Below are 24,667 nucleotides of genomic sequence, written 5' to 3'. Positions count from 1 at the left end.
AGTCTGGCCGACTTGTCGTGGTGTTGGCTCAGCCAACGTCATCGCCACGCTCCTTTGCCAGGCGCCGGCCGAGCGGGTGCGCACCGGGCGGGAGCCGGCCTCGGCGGGGAGCGATGGTGATGGATGGTGGGATGCTCAGAGACAAGAACACGGAAATCAGGCTTTTTAAAACTGCAGTTATGGCCCCAGCTTACGTAAAATCTCTCCCTGAGATGAAATAAAACTTGCTCACCTGTTTTCACCTGTTTTGTTAAGTATGTCCAACTTCTCAACCAAAACTTAACAGAACTGGCTTTTATTGCTCCCTGTGTGAGTAGACTTCTGCTTCCCAGGTATCCGAAGGTCCCGGCGGTTGTGTCACAAGTACGATGAGTTGGTTTTATTGATTTTTGCTTAAGAACAGACAGATCTAACGGTTGTCCATTGGCTTGCTCAGTGTCACCTCCACTCCTGTAGTCCTGTCCTTTTTATCTTCAGAAAAGTCACAAAATTAGAGCTCCTGTCGCTATTCCAAAACTAGCAACGGGTTAATCTGGCGTTAGGCTTCCAGGCTGCAAAAGCGTTTACTCTCAAACCGTTTGCTCAATGTGACCCGCTTGGTACAGCGCACCACGGTCACCCAACCCGTAAAGTAAAAAAAAGACTCGATTAGATTCAATAACAAAATAGCGTTTTGTTGTTAAAATAGACCTTGAAACAGTCTCTTTTTTTTGTTGGTTTTTTGGTTGTTTTTTTTTTTTTTTGTACAAAACAGGTACGACTTTCGGAGGCTAAAGGTCTTCCTAATAAATCCAACACGGTCGCTACCGGCCACGCGCCCAGGCTTGGCCAAGAGTGCCTGGCGTGCTCTCGCCTGCCCGTGCTCTCCCGGCCCTCGGGAGCACCGACGCTTCAAGGCTTAGAAAAAGGGGCCAAGGGCTGAGTCCGCAGCGCAGGGCGAGGGCTCCCGCTCGCCGGGCGATGCTGCGCCGCGGGGAGCCGGCTCACGCACCCGCCTGGGAGGGGGGGAACCGGGGCGTCCCCCGAGAGCGTCACGCCGCGCATCGCCGCGTAGGAGACTCCGGTGAGCAGGGAGGGATTTCTGCAAAGCGGTACTTGGAAGTGGTGGTGGTGCCGTGCACAGTGGCGGATTTAATAACGTAAGAGTACACGAGTGTTTAAATTAATACTCAGTAGCACCATTGCTAAAGCTCCTGCATAACTCAGCATCGCGAGCCTCCCGGCCGATGCTCGGACAATGACGGGTGGCGACAGTAAAACCAATTCCTCTCTTTGCTCGGTGCTTCCGAAGTCGTACGCGCGGCTGTGAGAATCGGAACGGTAAAGTGTTGTGCGGGCTCCAGGGGCGGGAGCAGCGCGGCTGAGCACGGGGAGGAGGAGGCCCCGGGGGCTGCGCCCACCCCTCTCTTCCTCCCGGAAAGCCGCCTCCTCGGCCGCGCCGTGCTCTGGGTCGGGAAGGGAGGATTAGTGTGTGTGCCGAAGGCGCCCCGGCGGGTCCCGCGCGCGGGGAATGGCGGCAGGTCTCTCCCCAGGCCCCCGGCTAGTTACGTGGCGACTCCTGCCTTCAGGTGTCAATGAGCAGGCTTACCACGGCGCGGACTTTGCAGGCAAACCATCGCCTGAGGGGACAAAAGTATTGGTAATGGAACTGCTCGAACTCGGGGGTCTGGCGGATATCACGGAAAAAGGCAGTGTCAAGGTCGGACTCGGTAAGGACGATCAGGAGGAGGAGCAAAACAAAGAGGAGTCCAACTGTCACAAGGAGCAAACGGAGGACACTTAAAACAAACTTATTCACCTGTTCCGCCTGTGCCGCCCCCAGGCCGCCGGCCCCCGGGCACAGGGCCCGCAGCTCCCCGCCTGCCGCCTCCGCCTCGGCCGCTGCCGGCGTGCCGGCCTCCGACTCCTTCTCCTCCTCGATGCTGCACGGGGCCCCGTTCGCCTGCCGCGAGAGCAGCATCAGCTCCAGGCTGTGCTCGGCCACCGGCGTGGGCAGCACGCTGTCCGCCGGGCTGTAGTTCTCGTCGGCGATGACGGCCACCCGCTCGCTGCTCTCGGCGCGGCCGCTCCGGCCGGGGGCCGCGAAGGCGTCGCCGTGGGAGGCCGAACGCACCGGGGTCGAGTGGGCGCTGTCGCGCAGAGACTCCAGGCCTGGGGGGGACAGCGGGGGGGGAGGGGATGCTCAGCGGTGCGGAGTGGGGGCCCTCCCGCCACTGGACCCCCCCCTCGCTCGGCGCTGCCCCCGGCCCGGCGTCCCCCATGGGGCCCTGGCCCCTGTCTGGGCCCCCAACAGCCCACCCTGCTGCTGGCTGCTTTTTGTTGTTTTTGGCCCCCCGGCGCCTGGCCGGAGCCCACAGCAGCCCCTTCGCGTCAGCGCGTGACTGCAGCGGTGACGCTCGAACACCCGTGTGACTTGTCACCGTCACCGACAGCCGCCGGCTGTCCCTCTGGACCGCAGGCAGGGGCCTGGGCTTGTCACTCCGTCACAAACGCGTCCGTGTGCTGCAACTGCTCTGAGGTGACGGCCCCCCCAGCAGCCGCCCGCACCGTGCTTGAGGCCCCTCTGCCCTCGGCAACGCCAAGCCCTACCCGGGCGCAGGCGATGCCACCGTCACGTCAGGCTGCCCACGCCACCAAGCCGCGGGCAGGGGTGAGCCGGGAGATGCCGCTGTAGCGGCGGGGGGTGCAGGGTTGGGGGGCCGTGGGGGTAGAAACGCACCCCGAGGGGTCCGCGCTGGGGCAGCCGGCAGCTCCCTGCCGGCCCCGAAACGGGATTACGTAGTTATCCCTACAGATTTACCTCCTGGCTGGCACGGCCCCCCCCAAACCCCTGCCCCCCGAAAGGCGCGGTGGGGCCCCGGCTGAGCCGACCCCGCTGCGGGAGCCCTGGGAGCGGCCTCGCCCGCCTTGGGGGGTCCCGCAGAAGAGGACCTGAGGCCGTAAAGCCAGGGCTGCGCCTGCCTGGCGAGAGGGGTCCCGGCGCCGCAGCCCCAGCGCGCGCGGGAGCTTTCCCCGCAGAGCCGGCTGCGCGGGGCCTGCAGGCCAGGCCGGAGTCACTAACAGCAGCTCTGATTTCTATCGATTCACTACTAAGAAAAAAATATATATATTTTACACCCACTCAGGCACACACAGAGGAACAAGAGCCGCATGAAGCGCTGTGCCGGCCCGCCCAGACACGTCCGCGGTTGAGCTAGAATTACAGCCGCGCTGCCCTTGGCGCCGAGGCCGAGCACGGCGGGCAGGGCGAGGGGAACGCCTGCCCCCCCACTGCCCCCCCACACCCCCAAAAGCCAAGAAACCCCACAAATGCAGGAGTTGCTTCTTGCAGCTTTCACAGCAAGAGGGGCAGGAGGTTCTGCCATGGCAGTGGCCGGAGGTGGCGGTGGCCGGGACCAGCAGGTCCCCAGAGCCGCCCCGCAGCCGGCGGTGAGGGGGCTGGGGCTGGGCATTTCCCCAGCTGGGGAGGGCACCCTGCCGCCGGGTGCCGTGGCCCCGCGCGCTGCCAAGGGGTGAAGTGAAGAGCCTGGAGCCCGTCCTGCCCGCGTGCCCCAGGGCTTTGCAGCCTCTTGCTTGTAAATACTCCCCGGATGCCTCCGGATCGGCTCGGCTTAACGCGAGTGCCGCTGCGGGCGCCGAGCGAGGGGCAGCTCGGGCGATAAGCGCAGCAGACAAACAAACACGGTCTCACCCCGGCAGCTATGTCTGCTGGGGTGTCGCAAAGCTCCCGTCAACATCCCCTCGCTGCACGCGGCGCGTCCCAGCCAGGGTGGGCACCCACTGGGGCGCAGCAGCTCAGCTCCCCAGGGAGGGCAGCCGATGGGGGGGGTCCCCCCAGACCCAAACTGTCCTGGCACCTGCTTGCTCCATGAGACTGGTGTAAAAGGCGAGAGAAGCTGGGGAAAGCTGGGGCCAGCCCCTAAACCGGAGCTGCTTCGTGGCAACAACGACCCAGGGTCCAGCCAGCACGGGAGACCCCAGCCCCTGGCTCACGCCCTGCATCCCACATTCCCGCACCCCTCGGGGCTGCGCTCGTGGGGAGCCCCCGGGGACAATCCTGCCAAAGAAGAGCCCAGAGCCCGCACAGCCCCGCGGCGCAGCGTTACCTGGCACGGGTACAGCCCCGGGGCCCTGCGGAGCATCGCGGCCGAGGCCGGGGAGAGCCGGGAGGAGCGGCAAAGCCCCCAGGGCCCGGGCCAGCAGCCGCGGCCCCAGGGCCAGCACCCGGACCCGCACCTCCCGGCAGCAGTGGTTGATGAGCCGCAGGTGGACGCTGACTTTGGTTCTAATCTTTATCAGGCACTTCACCATGGCGGCACGGGCAGCGGCTGGCCTGGCCCGTGGCACGGAGCGCCCGCGGGGACTGCGAGGGGGCTCGGGGACGGCCGCTCGCCCGCCGGCACGGCTGACGCAAGTGGGGCTGGTGCTGCTGGCTCCGGGGTCAGGGCTATTTTGGGCTCCCGCATTTCCACGGGACCCAGCTGAAGTGAGAGCGAAGAAAAGCAGCTGCCAGCAGGCCACGAGCCGCCGGGGCAGGGGTGGTGCCGGGAGCCTGGGCCAGCTGGAGATAATTTATTGTGGGAGGCTATTTAGTGCTCTGGCCGCTTCGCAACGGCACGCGTGGGAGGCGGGGGAGAGGGTGCTCACATTTACCAGAGCAGCAGAGGTGACCCTGGTTGCAGGGCTGCCGCAGCTGCCAGGCACGCTCCCGCCCCAAAAATCGGCACAGACGTCAGCCCTGGGCTCCCTCGGTGGAAAGAAATCCCTTTCCTGCGCCGAGGGGCCTGTCTCTTTGGGCAGGCAGCGTTTCTGCACCCTGTCCCTAGCCCAGGCAGCAGGATCGGTGCGGCTGTGCCGGGGCAGGCGCTGGCCCCGCAGCCCGGCCGGGAGCGGGGCACGACCGCAGGGTTCACCCACCCCCCTTGCCGTCCCCGTTCCCCCATCCACCTCCCAGATTTCCAAACTTCCGTGCGTCGTCACATGGCCCCAGCGCACACCAGCAGCACCCACCACACACACTGCTCACCGTCACCCCAGCGGCACCGGGAGTCAGGCGCTGCCGTCACCAGCGGGTACCTCAGCCGCCGCCAGCGGCACAGCCACGGCCCCCAGCGTTGTCCCCAGCCCCTCCAGGGCCGGTCCCAGCATTTTGCCCTCTGCCAACGCTCGTCCCCAGGTGTGTTCCACACGCGTGCACAGCCCTGACCCAGGATGGGGGTACCGGCCTCCCCCCCGCAGGCTGGCACAGCGATCCAGCCTGGCAGACTGGCAAGGCATCGGCGGTGGCCATCGGCCGGCCAGGAGCAGCTCCCACGTGGGTGACAAGTTCTTTCGCAGACCGGCTCGCTCCTGTACAGGGTCAGAGCCCAGCCCCGCGGCTCTCAGTAAGCCTCTGCCCCGCTGGGACCCCGCCGGGTGCTGGCGTGCCTCTCCAGGCAGCTTTGCTTTGCTTTCAAGCCAGGACGGTGCCTGGGAGAGCGGAGCGAGGCACGCCGGCGTGCGCGGGACAGGGCTGCCAGGGTAACTTCAAAGCAGGGCTCGCTCACCTCTCCCCTGGGTCAGAGCTGTCAGGGCAACCTGGAGCCTCTTGCTGAATTTCCAATTTAATCAAAATTAACATTGCTGAGAAATTCTCCTCTGCTTTGCTTCTGCACTGGAAACTTCTGTCCCACGAGCGGCCCTCCGCTTTGCCTGGGCTCAGCTCTTGATGCCAAACCGGCCCCGAGCTGTGAGCGCAGCCTCTGGTTGCGTCAAGCCTTGCCGCAAGACCCGGGGACACGTCAGGGACCTTCCCCGCCCCGGCGTCCCCACGTCGGCATGCGGGGGTGCAAACATCTGATTTTCAGCTGAATGTGTGCGTCGGCTTTTTGTGCATGTGTGTATGTGCATGTGTACGTGCGTGTGTGTGCGCACGTGTGCCTGTCCCCGGCGCCGGGGCTGCCCTGGCTCCCGAGCCCCGGCAGCGGCAGGGAGAGTGTCCTGGTTTCGGAGAATGTGCTGGTTTTGGCTGGGACAGAGTTAATTTTCTTTATAGTAGCTGGTATGGGGCTGTGTTTTGGATTTGTGCTGAACACAGTGTTGATAACACACTGATTTAGTTGTTGCTGAGCAGTGCTTATACTAAATCAAGGACTTTTCAGCTTCCCCTGCTCTGCCGGGCGCACAAGGAGCTGGGAGGGGGCACAGCCAGGACAGCTGAGCCCAACTGCCCACAGGGCTATTCCATACCATAGGGCGTCATGCCCAGTATAGAAACTGGGGAAGAAGGAAGGGGGGACGTTGGGAGCGATGGCGTTTGTCTTCCCAAGTCACCGTTACGTGTGCTGGAGCCCTGCTTTCCTGGAGATGGCTGAGCCCCTGCCTGCCCATGGGAAGCACTGAAGGAATTCCCTGCTTTGCTTTGCTTGCGTGCACGGCTTTTGCGTTCCCTATTGAACTGTCGTTATCTCAACCCACCAGTGTTCTCACTTCTACCCTTCCGATTCTCTCCCCCATCCCACCGGGGGGGAGCGAGCGAGCGGCTGCGTGGGGCTGAGCTGCCGGCTGGGGCTAAACCACGACAGAGCCCGTGCCCTACCTTCCATGATGGAGATGTGGACGGCTCTCCTCCGGGTGCGGGGCACGCTGCTCAGGCGGGGGCCGTGGGTGATGGAGGGGCAGCTCCGGCTCGGCACCAGCCCTGCCCTGGGGACGAGAACGGGGACGGTGTCAGAGCCCCAGGCACACCCGGGAAGCCGGGTACCGAACCCCTGGGAGGCCCCGGCTCCGTGGGCTGTGCCACGCCGTGCCGCCGCTGCCGGGCTCTTACCGGTGAATCTCGGGCGGCTCCCTCTTGATCTTGGCACTGGACTCCATCACCTCCTTTGCAACGCGGCCACTGCGGGTGGTTCAAGAAGAGCAGCCGTGAGGACGCGAGCACCGCGCTGGCGAGCCGCGAGCCCCCCCCGCGGCACGCCACGGCACGCCGCACCCCGGCACGGCCTGGCCCCCTCCCCACGCACACGGGCCGGCGGGGGGCTCTCCCCACGGCTCCAGGGGAAAGCAGAAATATTTTCTGGAAATAAGGGTGATGGGAAGAGCAGGGCAAGGCTGGGCTGCCACCTCTGCCACCATATTTTGCTGCTTCTCCTGGCATGAGACACCGTGGGGTCACCTCCCCTCCGGGGGGGACCCGCCACGGGCGTCCGGGCCCTCCGTGCCAGTGAGGAGGGTGCCGGCATCGTGCACCTTGCAGCTGGGGATGCGCTGGGTCTCTCGCCCTGCAGAGATACGAGGTCCCAGGTCCAGGCTCTTGCTCCAGGGCCAGGGAGGAGCAACACCCCCAGGAATTTAGGAACCGCAGTGATTTGTTTCACTCCTTGTTGTTCTCAAAAACCAAAGCCCAACACCCCCCCCGTCCTCTCCCCCCCTCCACTCCTGTCCCTCCAAAAATCTGCCATTCTAGGGCTGGAGAGAGGGACGTCGGCTGCGAAACGAGGAAGAAGCGGTGATGGCCTGGCTGAGGCGGCAGCGCTGCAAGGGAGGGCCTCTGGAGACAGGAGGACCCTTAGCCGGTCCTCGGACCACCGCGGCCCTGAACCGCTCCCCAGGCACGCCCCACGGAGCATCCCAAAATACATCCAGCAGCTGCTACTTACTGTCATTATTTACCTGTATCGGAACCGGCTTCCCTTGAAGAACAAGTTGCTGCTGGACACCGTCCGGACCTGGCTCGACTTCTCCAGCCTGCAACAGCACCGAGAGCTGCGTCGGCGCCCCGCGTCGCCGGCCAGGCGCCGAGCACCCGGCGCAGGAATCGTCCCCTCCCGGGCAGGCCGGCACCCGCCGGGCGCAGCCCGGCCAGCGACGGGCAAAACTGCCGGGAGGGACGGTCCCATCTCCTCCGCGCCTCGAGCCCGTCCCTCGCCCCGCAGCGCCTCGGCCGAGGCTGCAGTCCGCTCCGCTGGGTGCATAATCCAGCGGTAATTTACTGACGTGATTAATCATAAAAAGATTTGTAAAGCAATATTGCAATTTCATTTCATGTTAATATAATGAGAAATGAAACCTGCTGATTGCAGCTGCTGATTGCAGTATTCCCAAAGAGAATACATCACACGCGCTATCTCGCATCTCGCTGATTAAAATAAAACTCATTACAAAGCACAAAGCAGGCTATTTTTAAGCACATGAGCAGGATGGTAAAACCAAACCGTTCCACCTGGCACCTCCCTGGTTTTTGGGGAGACAGTCCAGCCCGTGACCTCTCCCTCTCCCTCTCCCTTTCTGTGCAACAGCCCAATTCGCCCAGCCAGGGGCAGAAAAGCTGCCTCGGTGGCCAGGAACCAGGGAGCCCAGAGCTCCTGGGGAAGGAAACCACCTTCCCCGTCCTCCCGCTGCCCGGGGGAGACCCCCAGGCCGGGGTCCCCCAAAGCCAGGCAGCTGCCGGAATCGTCCCTCGAGCCACCGTCCCCAGCCGCCCAGGCTGGCGGCTGCAGCCCAGACTGCACGTCACCTCCTGGGCCCTCGAACGTGTCACATGAATAATTAACTTGTTCCCAAAGAGCTTAGAAGCAGATTATTTCTGAAAGTTTTTGAGCTCTCCCCACTAAAAGGCAGGCTTTTCTAAAGCGCCCTGGGGCGCTGGCTCAACTTCAGTGGGGATTTTAGTGCCCGATTCAGCACAATGGACCCTGTGAAGCCATTCTGAAAATCCACCCTCGAATACTAGGTCAGAAAATATTCCCTGAGTTTTGCTGGCGCCCGCCCCTGCTGCCTTCCGCACCGGCTGCTCGCAGCGCCCGAGCATCCGCGCGCGCGGGCCGGCCCCGGACGAGCTGCCGCTAACAGGGAAAACGCTAAACCGCATCTGCTGTTGCGGAGCGCCAGTTGCTCAGCATTAAAGGCTTAATCTCCAAACAATTAGTTTTAATCTCCTGATTAAAGGTTTGCTGCGGAGGGATGAATGCAGCGGGGGGGGGCAGGAGGGACCCCACGGGGCAGAGCCCCCAGCCTGGGGGCACCGATGCTTTTGGTGGCCAGTGGCTCTGCTGGGGCCACCGGGACCGGGGTGCCACGCGGCCGGTGACGGCCGGTGCCCGAGCCCCGGTACCTGGACGGAGCCCTCGGGCGGCTGCTGTGCGGGGCAGCGCCGACGCACGGGGAGACGCAGGACGCGCACCCCGCAGGGGCGGCACTTACTTGTAGAAAGCCTGGTTCTCGATCCCACACTTCCAGAGGTGCTTGCAGGCTTCTGGTGTCGGGGCAAAATAGGTAAGGACAATTTTCTTTTCCTAAAGGAGAAAGACAAGGAGTCGGTAGGAGAAGGAGTGAGCGGTGCCCACCAGGCAGCGTGCCGGGAGCGCGGACGGAGGCCAGAGCAGCCGGAGCTGGAGAGCGGCGCCGACGCGGCGCGGATCCTCCTCCAGAGCCGCTCACGCCGCAGGGAGACGTCGGAGCGCCGGACGCCCCGGCGCAGCACCTCGCTCGAGGGATGGGCAGACCCGCGTGCCAGCGACTTGCCACCCACCTCCTCCAGCTCACCTGCCCTTCTGAACGTCCAGAAAGACATCTTTTAAAAAATCATGCCGATGGCTTGCGCGGGAGCCATTTTCAGGCAGAGGTTTTCAAGCTTAGTTAACCAGGGCCGAGCGAGCGGGCTGGCGGTAACAAATAACCACAGTCATCCCGAACGCAGCACGTGGCTGGGGCGGGCGGGCACGGCGAGAAGCCGCGGGAGGTTCCGGGCTGCCGCTGAAGGCAGAGCCCTCACCACGGCACAGCCCGGGGCTAAGCCGGCGTCCGCAGGCTCTAACGCCCAGAGCTTTCTCTTTCTCTGCCGCCAAGCTGCGGCCCCTGCCACCGTGCCCGTGTCCCTGCACCGCGGTCACAGGGTGACGCCGCTGCAGGCTGCGGCCTGCCAAGCGCACGGAGAACCTGCTGAAGGTCCAACGACCACGGCTGCGCTCGGGAAGTCCCACGGGAAGGGAAAGCACTCACCTCTTTCTGACTTACGTATAAATAGAAAGTCTTCCCTTCGAATTTCATTTTGGTCACCTCGTTCCTGAAAGGACAAGGGCGGGGCGGTGAGAGGCTGCGCGGTGAGAGGCTGCGCGGCGAGAGGCTGCGCGGAGCCCCCGGCAGCCCGGCTGGCTCACGGCACGGCCCCGGCCAAAGCGCTCGCTGGGAGCCGCAGGTCACGAGCCGGTGCTTCGGGGGCGGCAGCGGGGCAGCCTCGAGACCCTGCGTTCGGTCCTGGGAGGTGCCGCGGGGCGGTGAGTGGAGCCCCGGCTCAGAAACCAGCAGCCGGAAAGGGGGATGCCCTGGGGCGAAGCTGACGGGCAGCGGGGCATCCCAGAGTCGCTGGGACCTGGTGACACGGGCACCGGCCGGGAGGCAACGCCCGCCGTGAGGGACACACCGGCCAAAATCTGAGATGCAGCGAAGACCGAGGCACGACGCAACCAGGTTCAGAGGGGCCGGGGGAGCTTTTGGGGGACTCGGCTGGGACGCGGACGAACGCCGCAGGTTAACGTCGACGAATGTAGAAAATAAGAAGTCTGGGGCAATAAAACAGATAAAGAGAGCGCAGCTCACACGGCAGCCCTGCTGCGTACCGACCAGCAGCGGGCTTAGGGGCCAGGGCAGAAAAGTCCTTAGGGGCAGCAGCCCAGCGCACGGCTGCAGCAAGGGAGGCAAACAGGCTCCCGGGCTCCCCCGAGGGCGGGACGGCACGAGAAGCGACACCCTAGCGCGCATCCCTCCCTGCCTCGGGAGCGTCCCGCAGCGACCGCACGGCGCCGCGAAGAGGACCTGCTTCCTCCCCTGCTTCTGAGACGCGAGCGTGCGCGCTCACGGCTGCGCTGGTGCAAGCGCGTGCAGGGCACGGGACGGGTTTTCCATCTGCCACAGCATCGCTCCCCTCCGCGTCCTCTGCTGGAACCCCGGCCCGGCTCAGACGTGGGCACGGGGCGCGCTTACCACCACCCCCTACAGGCACGCTGTCCTACCCCGGTGCGGCGTGACTGCCCGGGGAAGGCACCCGGCGCTGGGACAGCCCAGGCGCCCCGTCCGCGGGAGCTCACCCAAGCGTCCCTCGAACACCCCGGGGTGCTGTGGGGCACTCACGGCCCCTGCCCCGCAGCACCGTGCGCATCTTGCGACCGAGCGAGCGGAAGCGAGCAGAAGCGAGCCAGCCGGTGCGGCTCCAAGCGAGCAGGGCGCCATGGGTGACGCCGGGGTGGGAACTCACCACTTGATGAAGTGAACCCTCTTGTTTCCCTGCAGAACAACGAAACCGAAGGGAGTGAAGGCCAAAAACGCTGCGTTCCCCGACACATCCTAGGGAGAAAAGAACAGTTTCTCAGCAAAACGCTGCGGAGCCGGCAAAGCTGACACGCCACCGGCCACCCTCAGCCCTAAAGGCGGCGGCGATGCAGAATCCTCCACGCCGACTCTGCCAGCGGGATGCTCCCGGCAGGGTCACCCGGACCATGGCACCCGGCAGAACCCGCAGCCGAATAACGGGGCGGCGGCTCCAGCGGCACTAATGAGGAGAAACCGCAAGGCAGCTCCCAGCCCCGGCGGTCCCATCCGCTTACTAGTGAGGAATAAACAGCCCAGGCAGTGCCCCACCAACTCTTCCTCTAGTAATTAAACCAGAAAATGGTAAAAACCTGTTACGCTTGACTCCCTCAGAGCCCTGCACAGCCAGCGCAGCTGGGCGGCATCGAGACAGCTTAAAACCAATAATTAGCGTCATGTACGGAGCAAGGCAGCAGTTTAACTTAATCATAACGTCTAGACACCAGGGAAGCGATCATTAACCGCGCTGGTGCGCACGGAGAGGGGAAAAAAAAAAAAGAGAGATGCTGAATTTTAAAAATATTACGAAACAGTTGTGGCCACTCAGTGGCTGTTAGATTCGCCCTGACTTGTATTTGGCCGGCAGCCGTTCGGATGGCTTTCGAAGGATGCTGAGGCGAAGGGAAGGTGCACGCCAGGCTCGGGATTGCCGGTGCGCTGGGCAGGAAAGGAATTTTACGGGGCGGTTACAGCAGAGCGATTTATATTCGGTGTCTGCGATGTTTGCTCAGGGGAAAGCGTGGCACGGGGCGTCCCAGCGGCGAGCAGAGCTGCCCCGCGAATGCGGGGCAGCTCTGCTCGCCGCTGGGACGCCCCGTGCCCAGGATGTCCCCAGCCCAGCTCTCCCCCTCTGCTACCAGTTGTGCCCCTCCCCGGCTTAATCAAGAGCCGAGACATCCCTGCCGTTTGCTTTCCACCCCGGCACGCTGGGTCTCGGTTACTCAGCCGAGGCGGCGCAGGGACGGCAAGGAGTCAGCGTTGTGATGAGACCTTCCGAATTTGAGCGGGCGACAAATTGGTTTTAAACCCAGGTTCGATCAAAAATCCGTCTTAATCTGTCAAGGGTGAAGGGCCAAAAGCAGGGAGCCCCGAACCTCAACCCAACGCCCTGCATGAGGCAAGATGTAAATCCCCAAACTCGTCGTCTCCGAGACGCAGCAGCCCTGTCTTGCAGAAGAAGGAAGATTTCTGTGCGTCTTTGCAGAAAGCAGCCCATGGGTTATGCACCAGCCTGGCAGCAGCTCAGGCCCTGGGCTGCCCAAAGCGCTTTGGCTCTTTCCCGAATCCGGGAAAACTTTTGGGAAAGGGAGAAGCAGCGTCTCGGCAGAGGGACGTACCCTCCTGGTGGGTGCGGACCCTGCTCGCCCCGGCACACGGCTGACGCACCAACCCGCTCAGTCCTGGCTATGGCCGATGCCGCAGCCGTGGGCAGCGAGCGGGGCAGGTCGGAGATTAACGGGGTGTCGGGCTGGAAGCTCATGGTTTTCGAGTTGCTGCTTTGCGATGGCAGGAGCAGGGCCGAGCTCCCCCCCGTCGGGGCGGAGGGGGGAGCCGGGTGTCCCGGGAAAGGTGGGGGATGCTGGGGGTGCAGAGGCTCGCTAGGGGCTGGGGATGCTAAAAGGGGCACAGCACCCTACAGGGAAATAAGAGCAAAGCACAGACCCCCCCGCACCGGTGCTGAGCCGGACGCGCCGAGCATCGCTGCCAGGGCAGCACGGCCCGATCCAGCCGGCGACGCAGGAGAGCTGACCCGGTGAGGCGATTCAGCTCCCCCAGCCCGGCGACCTCTTTGGCAATCACAGGCTGCCAGTAACGGCACACCCCCGCCCAGGGCAGGTATATTTACTGCAATTGTCTATTTCTGTGGCATAATTCAGTTAAAAGCCCCGGGGACCACAGAGCAGGCACTGCCCTTCGAGTAAAATTCTCCGTCTGCTTTGCATCCCGCATCCATCTGCATGCGATGGGATTATAAGGGACCAGAGCGAGCCAAATGCAGTGACATCTACAGTCAATAAAAAGCATTTCAAACAGAAAACTGGATTACTGGCCAGGGAAGAGCAGAGCGATGGACTGTCTCTGGCAGATTAATGCCCGTTGGTTTCTCAGACACATTACTGACCTTGTTACTGCCTCCAAATTACATGCTTCAGCAGAAGACGATCGGCCGCTGTCTGTTATAGCTGTCTGCACGCGAAAAGCGCTTTCTTACGGCTTCCCTAAATACCCTCTGGAAGGATTTCGGAGCGCTCGCCCTCGCCGCTCCCCTCTGCGCACACGTGCCCGCTCGGGGCTGGTTTTTAAGGCTGGGGACGGCCGCCGGCTCCAGCACACCCCTCGTACCGCGGCTCTGCCGGCCCCAAAGCCGGCTTGCAGGTGACAAGCGGCTGCTCTCGGGAGCCGTCAGCGGTCCCTCTGCAGCGCGTTAGCAGCCGGAGCGGGAAATCCAGCGCAAGGAGTAGCGTTCAGAAAGCTGTTTTACCTTGCAAGGGTGTGGGTCAACCCCGTAGGTCTCCAGAGTCTGGGCTTTCCTGAGAAAATTCAGCTCTGAAGTAGCCGGTGTCTGCCCACTACGGGAGGGAAAAAACAGGAAAAAAAGAACATTCCATGCAAGACACAAACATGAAAGTCAGCCCTTGGTTCCAGGGTTTGCATTAACGACAAGAGGCATCAGTCACGGCATATTCCCGTTACATTCGTCAGCACAGTCACTCTGCGGCAGGAGACCGGCACCGAAACCCAGCCTTTCCCCTCCTGCCAGCTTGACCTAGCAGGAGATACGCCGGACCAGCAGCACCGGAAAGGACCAAAATTAAGGAGCATCTGCAAAATTTAGGGCTGAATTTCCTATACGCAGCGCAGGCATTTCCTGGGGGCAGGGGGAGGAAAGGGGTTTTGCTGGGCAGAGGGCGGCAGCCCCCATAAGGTAAGGGCACGGCTCTGCCCGGCTTCTGGGAGCTTAAAGCCACACCGTCCTCCCCGGGACTGGCACACCGCTGTCCGGCCGGGACACGGCCCCGGAGGCACCGCCAGCGCCGTGGGAGGACGGGGCTTTGCTGACGGTCTCACACCTCGTGTCCCCGGAGCAGGGCGAAGGCAGGAGGGGACCCATGGGGAGGCTGGTCGCCGTCCCCAGCCTGCCGGGGGAGGCCAGGGACCCCCCAGCTTGTGCCAGCTGAGCCACCAGCCAGGAGCAGGAGAAAGCCCTCGGCCCTCCCCGCGGCAGGAGGGACTGGGGCCGAGTTTGCACCAGGCGTATTTATACGTAAAAAGGCGTATTTTATACGTAAAAATACGCTGCCGTGTTTTTTTGTCTGCGCTTTGTGTGGTTTGTCCTTGGCCGCTGGATGACGTTTTCCTTTGAGGGAGCAGAGGCTTGGCGGGACACGGCAGCTCCCCTCGCAGGGTGATTTGCTGTGATGCCTCTTCCAAACAACCCGCTTTCCTCAAGCCTGCTCTGCTCTGCGTTTTTGCTAGTACCAACGCTGCCAAGAGCACCGCTGGCTCTCAGCTGGAGCTGACAGACAAGAGCAGCGAGTGCTCATCCCGTGGCACCACTGAAAATCCCAAACAGGGATAAAAATCAGCCGAGCACCAGTAACCCCGCCAGCAGCCGATGCTCCCGCTCAGCGGAGCCGCCCAGCCGTACCTCAGCTCCGACTTGTGGATCTCCGCAATTTTCCTCTCCAGCTTCTCCGAGTGTTTGGGGAAGAACTGGAACTTGGAGCTGTAGCCTTCCGGGTGCTTCCCCGGGTCGTAGTCCCCGATCTCGGCTGGCGGCAGACAGAACCGGTCAGGAACAGCAGAGTGCATCCCCGTCCCGGCAGCACCCATCTCGGCAGCGGAGCCGGCAGCGACCGGGTGCAGGGTCGGGTCTCCGAGCATCCCGGGAATGCCGCTCCGACCTGGCCGTGCTTCCCATCGGGAGGGAGCGTTCGTAAGGCATTAACTGTGTCCAATTAATTTCACCATTTGCTTGGGAATCACCTGGCAGCAGATGGCCACTGTCCCAAATTTATTAATTCCGCGAGCTATTTGCCAAGAACCGCCCGGGAGCCGCGCTGGGTCTGCGCGGTGGCAGCTCTGGGGGGGGCGGCCCCGAGCACCCCGGGGGCACCCCCGGCCCCCACCCCAATCCCAGCTGGGAACAAAGCAGCGAGCGAATTCTGCTCACCCGGTGGATGCCGCTGCACCTCGAAAAAATATGATTAGTTGGAAATCTGTGAAGCGACATTGAGAAAAGCTCCTTCACCTCTTTGCCTACCCCGGGGAAGTGCTGTCGGGCAGAGGTTGACCCAGCGGCACTGCCCTGCAGCGGGCGGGGGGCTGCCTGCGATGGGATTCATCCCCCCCCCACCCCCAAACCCTGCTTCAAGCCTGGGCAAGCCGCAAGCGCAGCGACAGGAGGTCTGTCCTCAAGACAACCCCAGCGGCCCCGACCCCGAGCACTGAGACCAGGGTACAGAAACCCCCGAGATAACCCAATTTCTGAGCTCAGCCCTGCTCTCTCCTCGGTGCGGGCTGACGCAGCTCCGCTCCCTCTCCCCGCGCCCTGCGGGAGCCGGCGGCGATCGCCGCTGGCATTTCGCTGTAGCGCGGCTCTGCGGCTGGTGTCTCCTGCTGGGATTTACAGTAATCCGGCAGCCTCCTGCCACGGGGGATGAAAGGACCTTGCTCTGATTTAATTCCCTCCAGCCTCGGGTCCTAAGCGAAACGGAGACTCTACATTAATTTTTATTTTTCCTGCTTAAAACACTAAAAGGGGGGAAACACACCGGCACTGCAAAATAACTCAAAAACGCTTCGGAGCTGGAATTTGTCTTTTTTGATTGCTGGGGCGCATCTCCCCAGCTCGTCCCGGGGACGCGACCGCAGGCACCGGGGCACTGCAGAGAGGGGCCCGGCAAGGTGCCGAGCCGAGCACCCTTGGGTGGGGAAGGCCACTCGCACGCCCGGCGCCGCGGTGCTAACGGCACGTCAACGTGCTTTTCCACCATGCCAGTGCCACCCGGCTCTTCCAAAGAGCCTGACGATCCCCGCCGAGCACGCGGGCGTTGCGCCACGCCGAGCGGACGCCATGCTCGCAGCGCCGGGGCAGCGGAGGCAAGAGCGGGCAGAGCCGCGCCGGCAGGAAAACAGGCAGGAGGGCAGCGCAGGCAGGAGGTTTTCAGAGGTTTTCCCACCTCCTGCTCTGAACTCCGCCAGCGCCTCTGCAGCTTGCTGACAAAGGCACTTTCTTTGCCGAGGCGCTCGGCGGCAAGCAAGGAGCTTACCCAAGGCCATCTTCATCCGTCCTAGCAATCGGCAAAACCGCAGTTAGCTCTGGAGCCCGCTTTGCGGCTGCAAACCGCGGGCGCTTGCCAGAGCACCGCGGGCCCTGCACAGCCCCGGAAAGAGAAGCGCTTTGCCGCAGGGCTGCTTCTGCGTCTGGACAAGCACCGAGCTAGGAGACGCGGGCTGGGTTAGCCGAGGGGACGCTCACGGGGACGTTGCTGCCCTGAATACAGGTGGGACAGCTCAGGGAGAAGACGGCAGCGCAGTGCTGCTGCTGCGGGTGAGACCCCGGCTTCCATCCTCACCCTCCTCTAGCCCGGCACCGCACGGCACAAGCGGTCTTGAAGCACGAGCCCCGCGCCGGCGGGATGACATCTGTATGCTAGGTGCAGTGATCTGTTGTAAGTGAAATAATGTAACCGGTACTTAGCAGGAAAAGCAAATTTATCTTGTCAAAAAGCATTACCTTGAAGGATATAGGCGGCCAACAAAGCAGCATCTGAAGTCTTGCAGAGGAGACGGCCGTGGTAGAGATCCCTTTTGATCTGCAGGAAGACTAAATACCTGAGGACAGAAGAGAGAGTCCATTTATTAAGCAAAGTTTAAATTACCTAAACAGGCAATTTAGATGTGGAATATCTGCCACGAGACACTTGCACTAACACTTCTCTCGGAGCAGCCCATTTACAAGACGTTACGCTTGCTGGGAACGAACAAGTGCTAACCACCGGGCAGTTCCGTAACCACCGGGCAGTTCCGTAGCCACCGGGCAGTTCCGCGGCCAGGGCTCAGATCTACCCGCCCCAGCCCCGCTCCAGCCCGCAGGGACAGGGTGCCTGCTCGGGGCTGGCACCCGGCCTCGAGGGCTGACGGAGGTCTCCACCAACGCCCTGCAGCAGCCGGCTCCCCTCCAGCACGGCCGCTCGCAGCAGGGCAGAGCTGCTGGCAGAGACAAAGAGCTCCCGCAGGCACGGAGGTACTCGTGTGAGCGTTCCCACCGGGAAAACGCACCGAGGAGGAAGCTCACAGGCAAGGAGGTGCTGGTCCCTCCCGCCTGCCAGCCCCCGGAGTCCCCGCGGCGTTACACCCTGTTTTGGGCAGCAGTGCCCGAACGCAACCGCGACCGCCCCGGCCCATCACGAGGTCACTGGGGGCTGAGGTCCCGGGGACGGTGCTCTGAAGGGGTCTCGTGCTCCCGAGCCCACCAGCGGCTGTTGCGCTTCCCAGTCCTGCGTCCTTGCCCGGCTGCTCAGCCTCCACGTAACGCGGTTTCCTCCTCTCCCAGTTTTCTGCATCCTTCCAGGTCTCTGCGTACGCACTCGCTTCCCTCCTCCGTGCTCGCCAACGATCAACGCTACGTCGTCTCGGGCGAGCCACCTCTTGTGCTCGCCCATCTCTATCTCCGTGCACCAAACCTCAGTGAAAAGATAAACTCAGCTGGAAAATTACATATTTGAATAAATTTAAACCTAAGTAACAGTTTGGGCTGAGTCATGTGGCAATGTGTTCGGGAAAACCTTTTGATGGTAAAATATAAGTGATAGAGTGAAGGAGCAAAATGGAAATTGGAGTGATCAGAAATGCGTTTAAATAATCAGACTTGTACTCTGCAATCTCTCAGTCATGCTTCGTTTCCCAAATCCGTATTTATGATGAGATAAGCCACTACTTTTCACAGATCAAATATATTACAGAGAAATCCAGATAGTAATATGTACTTGGTCCAGGGAAAAGCGAGTTTTAAGTCCAGGTTTCGGCTGCAGCTGCAGGCACGCCTCGAACGGCGGCGAGCAGGGGCAGCCCACCCGCTCGGGGGGCCCGTCCTGGGGCGCAGGGGACCCGGGGGACACCCGGGGGACACCGTCAGACCTGGACCCCAGCCAGGCTGCAGAGCTCCCCACTCACATCAGCTGCAGGGCACAAAAGGGGCCGGAGGCGGCTGCGGTCCTGAAGCCGGGCTAATGCTTCATTCGTGGGACGGAGAACGCGGTCTTCTGCTCCCAGTGCCCCCCATCACCTCGGAAGCAGCGGCAGGCGGCCAGGGCTCCCGGCGCTCAGGGTGACGAGCCCTGCTGCCGCCCGAGCGCGCCCGCGTGGGCCAGCCCGCACGGAGACCCCAGGCTCGGCTGGCGAGCGCCGCCGGCACCCTCGCCCAGCACGAGACCTTCGCTGCTCCGGCCCTTCCCCAGCACCTAGCATCGACCTCACCAAAAATGCATAATCAAACGGGTTTAACCCCGCTGATCCCCCCAGCCCCGCTCGCACCCCCAACAGAACCCCCCTGTTCCCTCTAAGCGGGGGAAGTCTGTGGGTCTGAGCTGGTTTTACAACCAAGAGCATTCAGCAGGTACCAAACAGGTACCTGCAAACCAAGGTTTTGCAAAGCCTTGCCTACACCTCGGAAATCTCCCCTGGAAAGGGAAATCTCCCCTGGAAAGGGAAGTCTCCCCTGGAAAGAGCAGCTGCCGGGCTGTGGGATGAGGCTGCCTTGGAAAAGGACGTTAAAGGTGGGAAATATTTCTGCGCTTGAACCGGCGAGCTCCCGGGCTGGCTCCATCCCCGATGCCCTTCGGGTCCAGCTCCCACCCTTGGCAAGGGTAAATCTGTGACCTGCGTTTCAATTCTCCCGACCGTGCTCGACTACTGCAGACCTTTGCTAATCTCTGATTAAAGAAAAGAAATACAATTAACATATTGTATGCACAGCTTAACGCCCACATAATAGCCGTCATTACTCAGAGACGCTGTCTTTGGCCGTTGCACATTTAAATTAAGGCCTGATGGCTGCACGCATTGCACTTACTGGGAGTAAATGTAGACTCTGCAAACTAAATAAATGCCTCTTAAGCAAAACAAGGAGATGGACCCGTGTGAAACGGTTCCTGGGCACTTCTGTGGGTCCCCTGAAACGCGCCTGTACAAAAAACCAGATCGCTCATCCCCGTGAGAGCTGGTGACAGCGCACGTGCGGCGGCAGCAGCCCGACGGGCCTTCTGGACACAAAGACGCTTTTGAACAGGGCCAGCGAGGGCGCGCAGGGCTCTCGACATCCCTTTCACCCTAGTCTGCACCTCCCCTCTACGGTCAGACCCGAAGAACAGAAACTTTCTCGGGCTTCCAAACAACGTCTTAAGGGGGGTTTTTAGTTCTGGTTTTTGGGTCCTTCTGGGAAAGACAAGCAAAGCTTTCATTAGTTTTGTCCATTATCATGGGGAAACCAAACTCCAGAAGAGTTTTTGGAACACCTCACCATCCTCTACTTCAAACTGATCTGCCCAACAAAAGTGCAGAGAGTTTATCAATGCAAACTCGAAGTAAAAAGCTGAGCCCAGGTATATTCTAAACACACTGCATAACAGGCTGCAGAAGCCCAGACACCCTCTCTCATTTGCTGCCTGCAGAAATAGACTGAAAATCCCAAGAATTAAATCCTGGAATATATTTAGCTCTATCAGTAAGCCTGCTTAATTCTCGACGTGCTTAGCACGGACCCCAGCTATTCGTGGGGAATATTTAATGGCAGCAGAGCATCGTCCCCCCGGCAGACGGAGAGAGGGCAGCCCAGCGCGGGGCCCGGCTGCGCAGTCGGGGCTGCGTGGCCTCAGGCTGCCGCGACCGAGCCGCTGCGCGCGTGACGAGGGACGCTCGCACCGTTTGAGGGTACCCGGGGCCGAGACGCCGGGGGTCCTGCAACGCGCGGCGGCTGACTGTCCGCGGCGTTTACAGCCTGCTCTGAAGAGATCAAGAGGAGCTTGTGCTACTTTTCTCCCTGGTTTTTACAAGTAAGCAGGGGGCTTCCTTCTGCAGGACTGACGATCTCCTGCCTCGGACTAAGGTACCTCGCAGGTAAAAGCCGAGGTCGGACGAGGGGAGCACTGCAGCCCCCCCCCAAACACCAGTGGCTTCTCCCCACGCCCAGACCCTTTGCTCACGGACGCAGCTCCCTGGCTTAGTCTGGAGCCCTTACCCGCATTGTGGCAGATGGCCCCCTACGAGTTTTGCACCCTTGCACACCCCAAACCTAGATCCAGGGCGTAGTCAGAAAAAGCATTTCTGCAGTCATTTCTTCGCACGTTGCTTCTCCCGATCATCTCCCTGGCCTGGACGTTACACAAGGACACGTGCAAACGCCTAAAAGCAGGAGGGAAGTGAAGCGTTTCCCTCCTAGACCTTGTTGTGAGAATCAGCCGGCTCCCCTCGCGCTGGCCCAGCTCCAGGGGCTCAGCAGCCAGCACTTTTTAGCCCCAAAATGCTTTTGGATCCTTTGAATCGATTCGATGCTTTTCTTAGCGGTCTGCAGATGCCCACGCGCCAGGAGCGAGCCGACCGACTTTCTAAGGTACAAACAAGCTTTGAAGCCAGGGAAAACCAGCCAAATAGTCTGAAAATCAGGACGGCAAAGCGCAGCCCGGCAGAAGGGAGCAGCAGACGCTGCCGCCGCCGTCCCAGCGCCCGGCCGGGCCCCCTCTGCCCTCCCGCTCCTGGTCCCTCCCCGGGCAGCCGCTGTGCCGTGCCAGGGCGGCCGCCAGCCACGGTACCGACGTGTCGGACGCTCCGGAGCTTTTGGTGGCAGCAGTCCGAGACGGTGAGAGGTCTGCGGTGCAGCCGAGCGCTCCGCACCAAAACCTGCCGCCTTCAGCCGGCGGGAGCTGGGCGGGGACCTTTTAGCGTCGCAGGAAGGTCGCCAGCCCCTTGTTCATCATTTATTTCTCTCTGGTTTTTACTGTAAGTTCTTGGATGCATTTAAGAAGCAGCAACTTTTCCCCACAATACAGCAGAGAATAAAGAGGAACTGAAGCCGTTCGGGGGTAGACGCAGACCCGGCGCTGCGCGAGATCAACATCCATCTCCGTCTCTGGAGCTCGAGGAGAGGAGAGGTCAGGTCCCTGCATGAGCTGTCCCTTGTCTCCGCACGACGTTGGAGGAGGACGGCTGGCGAGCAGAAGCTGCTGCACGAAAGGCGACGGTCCCCTGATCAGCCCAAACACCCCGACGGCAAATGCCGAGCCCTCTCCTGGGTGCAGGGCTGGCACCTCGCAGCCCCCAGGGTACCACCACTGACGTCTCCCGGGGACAAGCGCAGGACAGACCCCAGGGGACACCGAGTTGCAGAGGTTCATCCACGCCACGTCTCCTCTAATTACATCCCTGGCGAACGGCCCCTGCCAGGGATGCGATGGGAGTCTCGGCGAGCCCGGGGCTGACCCATCTGCCCTTCTGCACCCTCTGCGTTATGGGTTCATGTAAAGCTTCTCGACCTGGGCGAGAATCCAGCGGAGAGCAGAGGGGCCCGGATGCTCCCACCACCTGGGAGGGGAGCAGGGAGCCTTTACCCCTGCTTTGAGGAAAATCTGGAAAACATCTAAGCACGGCCGAGGAACTCGCTTCCAGCTTTGCTTTAAAAGGTGACGGCGGCCCGGCAGGGAGCCGCGACAGACCCGGGCACGGGCAGGGTGCGTGCCACCGCTGCCCCAAGGGCGGGCCCTGCTGCCACCGCCCCTCGCAGAGACCCCCACCCGGGTCTGGGGTCTCGCTGCCACGGGCACGCGGAGGGGCCAGGCTCAGCCCTCGTCCCTAACGCCCCAGGGGACAGCGCACCGAGGTGAAAGCGCTTCGTGGTGCCCGAGACATCAGCAGGGTGATTAAAGGCAGGTCCCGCTTTTCCTTCTCTAGCGGAATCGGGGGACGAGGCACTTGCTGCGCCTGACGCCCCGTCAGCCCTCCGGGCTCTCCCCGCTCTGCCACGCCTGTGCCGAACCCTGGCCAGGTCCGCTCCCGGTCCCGCGGCACGCTGCCACGCTGCCTTTCACGCTCTCGCCTTGTCTTACAATGCAAAATTCCCCGCAGCACTTTTAAATATCCCTAGCAAATTTTATTGAGAATTTAACGAAGCCTGCGTACCCAAGGCCGGCCGTGTTTGGGAACTCAAAAGCAAGGCTGGCGTCGCCCACCCAGCCCTCGGGCGAGGCTGAAGAGCTTCTTCCTCCCCTGCACCACCGCACGGCGGGCAACGACGCAGCCTGCGCCCCGCGCCGGGTGTAGCAGCAGCGGAGGCACCGCAGCGGCGAGCTGCCGGCGGAGCAAGAGGTCCTGCCCTGGGGGTCGGTGACCGCTGGTCCCGGGCCGGTGGGCTGCCCCTGCCACGGCACTGCTCCGTGCCCTTGGCACGCTCCCTCCAGCATGCCCCCACCCGGTCCACGCCATTTTTACTAACTTCTCCCTAACAAACCCCAGGCTTGTAAAGACAACTAAGAATTATTTGCAGCAATAATGGCAAAAATGGCAAATTTTTCCAGGGGAAAAATGCAGAAACCTTTAGCAAAGGTGCTAGCCCAGCTGCCTCAGGCACAGGCCCGACCCTCCACGCCACGGCAGGCGGAGGGAGCCTGGGCTGTCGCGCCCCGGAGATCCACAGTCACGGCTTGTTTTCCAAAATTGCTGCAATTTCTCCACGAGTGCTCTTCACGTCCTTCCTTCTGGCAGGAAGAGCGGCATGAAGAGCCCCTAAAGATAGCAACTCGAGAGAAGCGCTGTCAAGTTTCTGCATCGCAGTTTATCACCCATTTCTCCCGGAGCATTCATGCCCCTTACGTAAAAGGGATGTGGCTAATTACTTCCAGGGGACGTCAAGGGAACTGGAGACGCTCGGACCCTTCCTGACCAAGCACACGTAAGGACACCCTGAGCTAAGGACGCGCTCAGGCAGCGGCACTAACGGCTAATTCAGAAGTGGCCAGAGTATTAGCAGAAGCAGAAATCAGACTCTCAGAGGTGAACTGCTGCTCCTGCTCGAACCCACCTCCCTGCGCTGACCGGGACCGGCGGGTTCCAGCTGGAAGGAGGGATTTTGGAGAGCTGCAGGGACGGGCACGCGGCTGGTGCAGCCCAGGAACCGTTCTGCACGGCAGGATGGTACCGAAGCCGCGACGGACGTCACGGTGAGCAGTGCTGCGCTCGGAGCACTTTGCCCTGGGAACGGGGTTTTTGTAACCGACCGCAACCAAAGACCGAGTCGGCGGGTTCAGACCCACAGCTCGTGCTCCCCGCCGGCGCGGCAGCTCCGCACGCTAACAAAGCGCAGGCGGGGGCTTCCACGCCGTTTCCCCACAGTTGCGACAACCCAGAAACGTCCTGGTTCGTTTGGAAATTTAAATGGCTGTTGCTCTCCCTTGACTACAAAACGAAGCTCGGCAGGGTGTGCTCCTGCCTTGGCCAAGCCCTCGCTGCCCGGTGCCGGCCGGCGCGGCGCTGGCCAGTCCCTGCGTGCCGGCGTCTTACCTGGTGATCTCCTCCTTCAGAGCGGCAGGGTCCGTGGGATAAAACTTCACGCGGAAGCACATGGTGAAGGGAGGCTGGGCTGCAGGGAGAACGGCGATACCGTGGTCACCAAGCGACAGGGTTTGTCCCCTTCGTCCTCTCGAATAACCCCGCTCGAGGAGACGGTCGGATACCGCTGGGGGTCTCGCCTGCCCTCCCCGTTACCCCCAAACACACCCAGCTGCCCTCGGCAAGGAGGAGGAGATGGGCATGGGGCTGTTCCCCACTGCGGTGGCCATGGGCAGAGCCCGCGGCACCGTCTGCTTGCCACACGCCCCGCTTGCCAGGCGAGCCCCGGCGCTGGCCAATCTCACTTTGCTCATCCCCATCATTTCTCTCCTGGTCTCCGGTGCCGGTGCCCCGTGCCAGCGGGCATGGCCGGCTGCGACTGCAGTGGGACCGGTGGAGAGTGATCCCACTTTGACCCAGCAGAACGGCTTTGTGGATAATCAAAAAGGCACCTTTTCTGGGAGATGTGCTGGGAATCAGCCCCAGAGGGGAAGGACCGGAGCAGACGGAAATCCATCTGAAATGAAGGGAGCATGCACCGCCTGCCCGGGACAGCTGCTCGCAGCGATACTCACCCCTCATCTGCTTCACAACCGACTTGGTAAACTCCAGCCAATGCTGAAAGGAAAAGAAGGTAATTAAAGCAACTGGGTAACAAGTACTTCCAGTTAATAACATCCACTCTTCCAGGCAAAATTAAAGAAACAAAAAACCCCCGCTGCTT

The 24,667-nt window shown here is 61.9% G+C and overlaps 1 protein-coding gene across 4 annotated transcripts in view; it reads right to left on the bottom strand.

Moving 5' to 3' along the window:
• Positions 1-725: 725 nt before the first annotated feature.
• The window catches only part of FRMD5 (FERM domain containing 5), a 115,910-nt gene continuing 91,968 nt past the window's right edge, over positions 726-24,667 (bottom strand). Inside the window, exons 3-15 of one of the 4 annotated variants that reach the window (XM_075506504.1) lie at positions 24,519-24,561; positions 23,896-23,974; positions 17,084-17,181; positions 14,993-15,116; positions 13,826-13,913; positions 11,231-11,319; positions 9,979-10,042; positions 9,181-9,272; positions 7,651-7,725; positions 6,809-6,877; positions 6,578-6,684; positions 1,799-2,151; positions 726-1,619 (exon numbers count right to left, since the gene is read on the bottom strand). In XM_075506504.1, coding sequence (XP_075362619.1) covers positions 1,572-1,619; positions 1,799-2,151; positions 6,578-6,684; positions 6,809-6,877; positions 7,651-7,725; positions 9,181-9,272; positions 9,979-10,042; positions 11,231-11,319; positions 13,826-13,913; positions 14,993-15,116; positions 17,084-17,181; positions 23,896-23,974; positions 24,519-24,561 — 1,329 coding nt within the window. In that variant the 3' untranslated portion in view covers positions 726-1,571. Of the gene's footprint in view, positions 2,152-6,577; positions 6,685-6,808; positions 6,878-7,650; positions 7,726-9,180; positions 9,273-9,978; positions 10,043-11,230; positions 11,320-13,825; positions 13,914-14,992; positions 15,117-17,083; positions 17,182-23,895; positions 23,975-24,518; positions 24,562-24,667 lie in introns of all 4 variants that reach the window. The other 3 variants (XM_075506505.1, XM_075506502.1, XM_075506503.1) reach the window with 3 other exon arrangements.

This window comes from Mycteria americana, chromosome 6, assembly GCF_035582795.1.
Source record: "Mycteria americana isolate JAX WOST 10 ecotype Jacksonville Zoo and Gardens chromosome 6, USCA_MyAme_1.0, whole genome shotgun sequence".
Taxonomy (NCBI): Eukaryota; Metazoa; Chordata; class Aves; order Ciconiiformes; family Ciconiidae; genus Mycteria; species Mycteria americana.
This window is presented reverse-complemented; position numbering and strand designations above follow the sequence as displayed.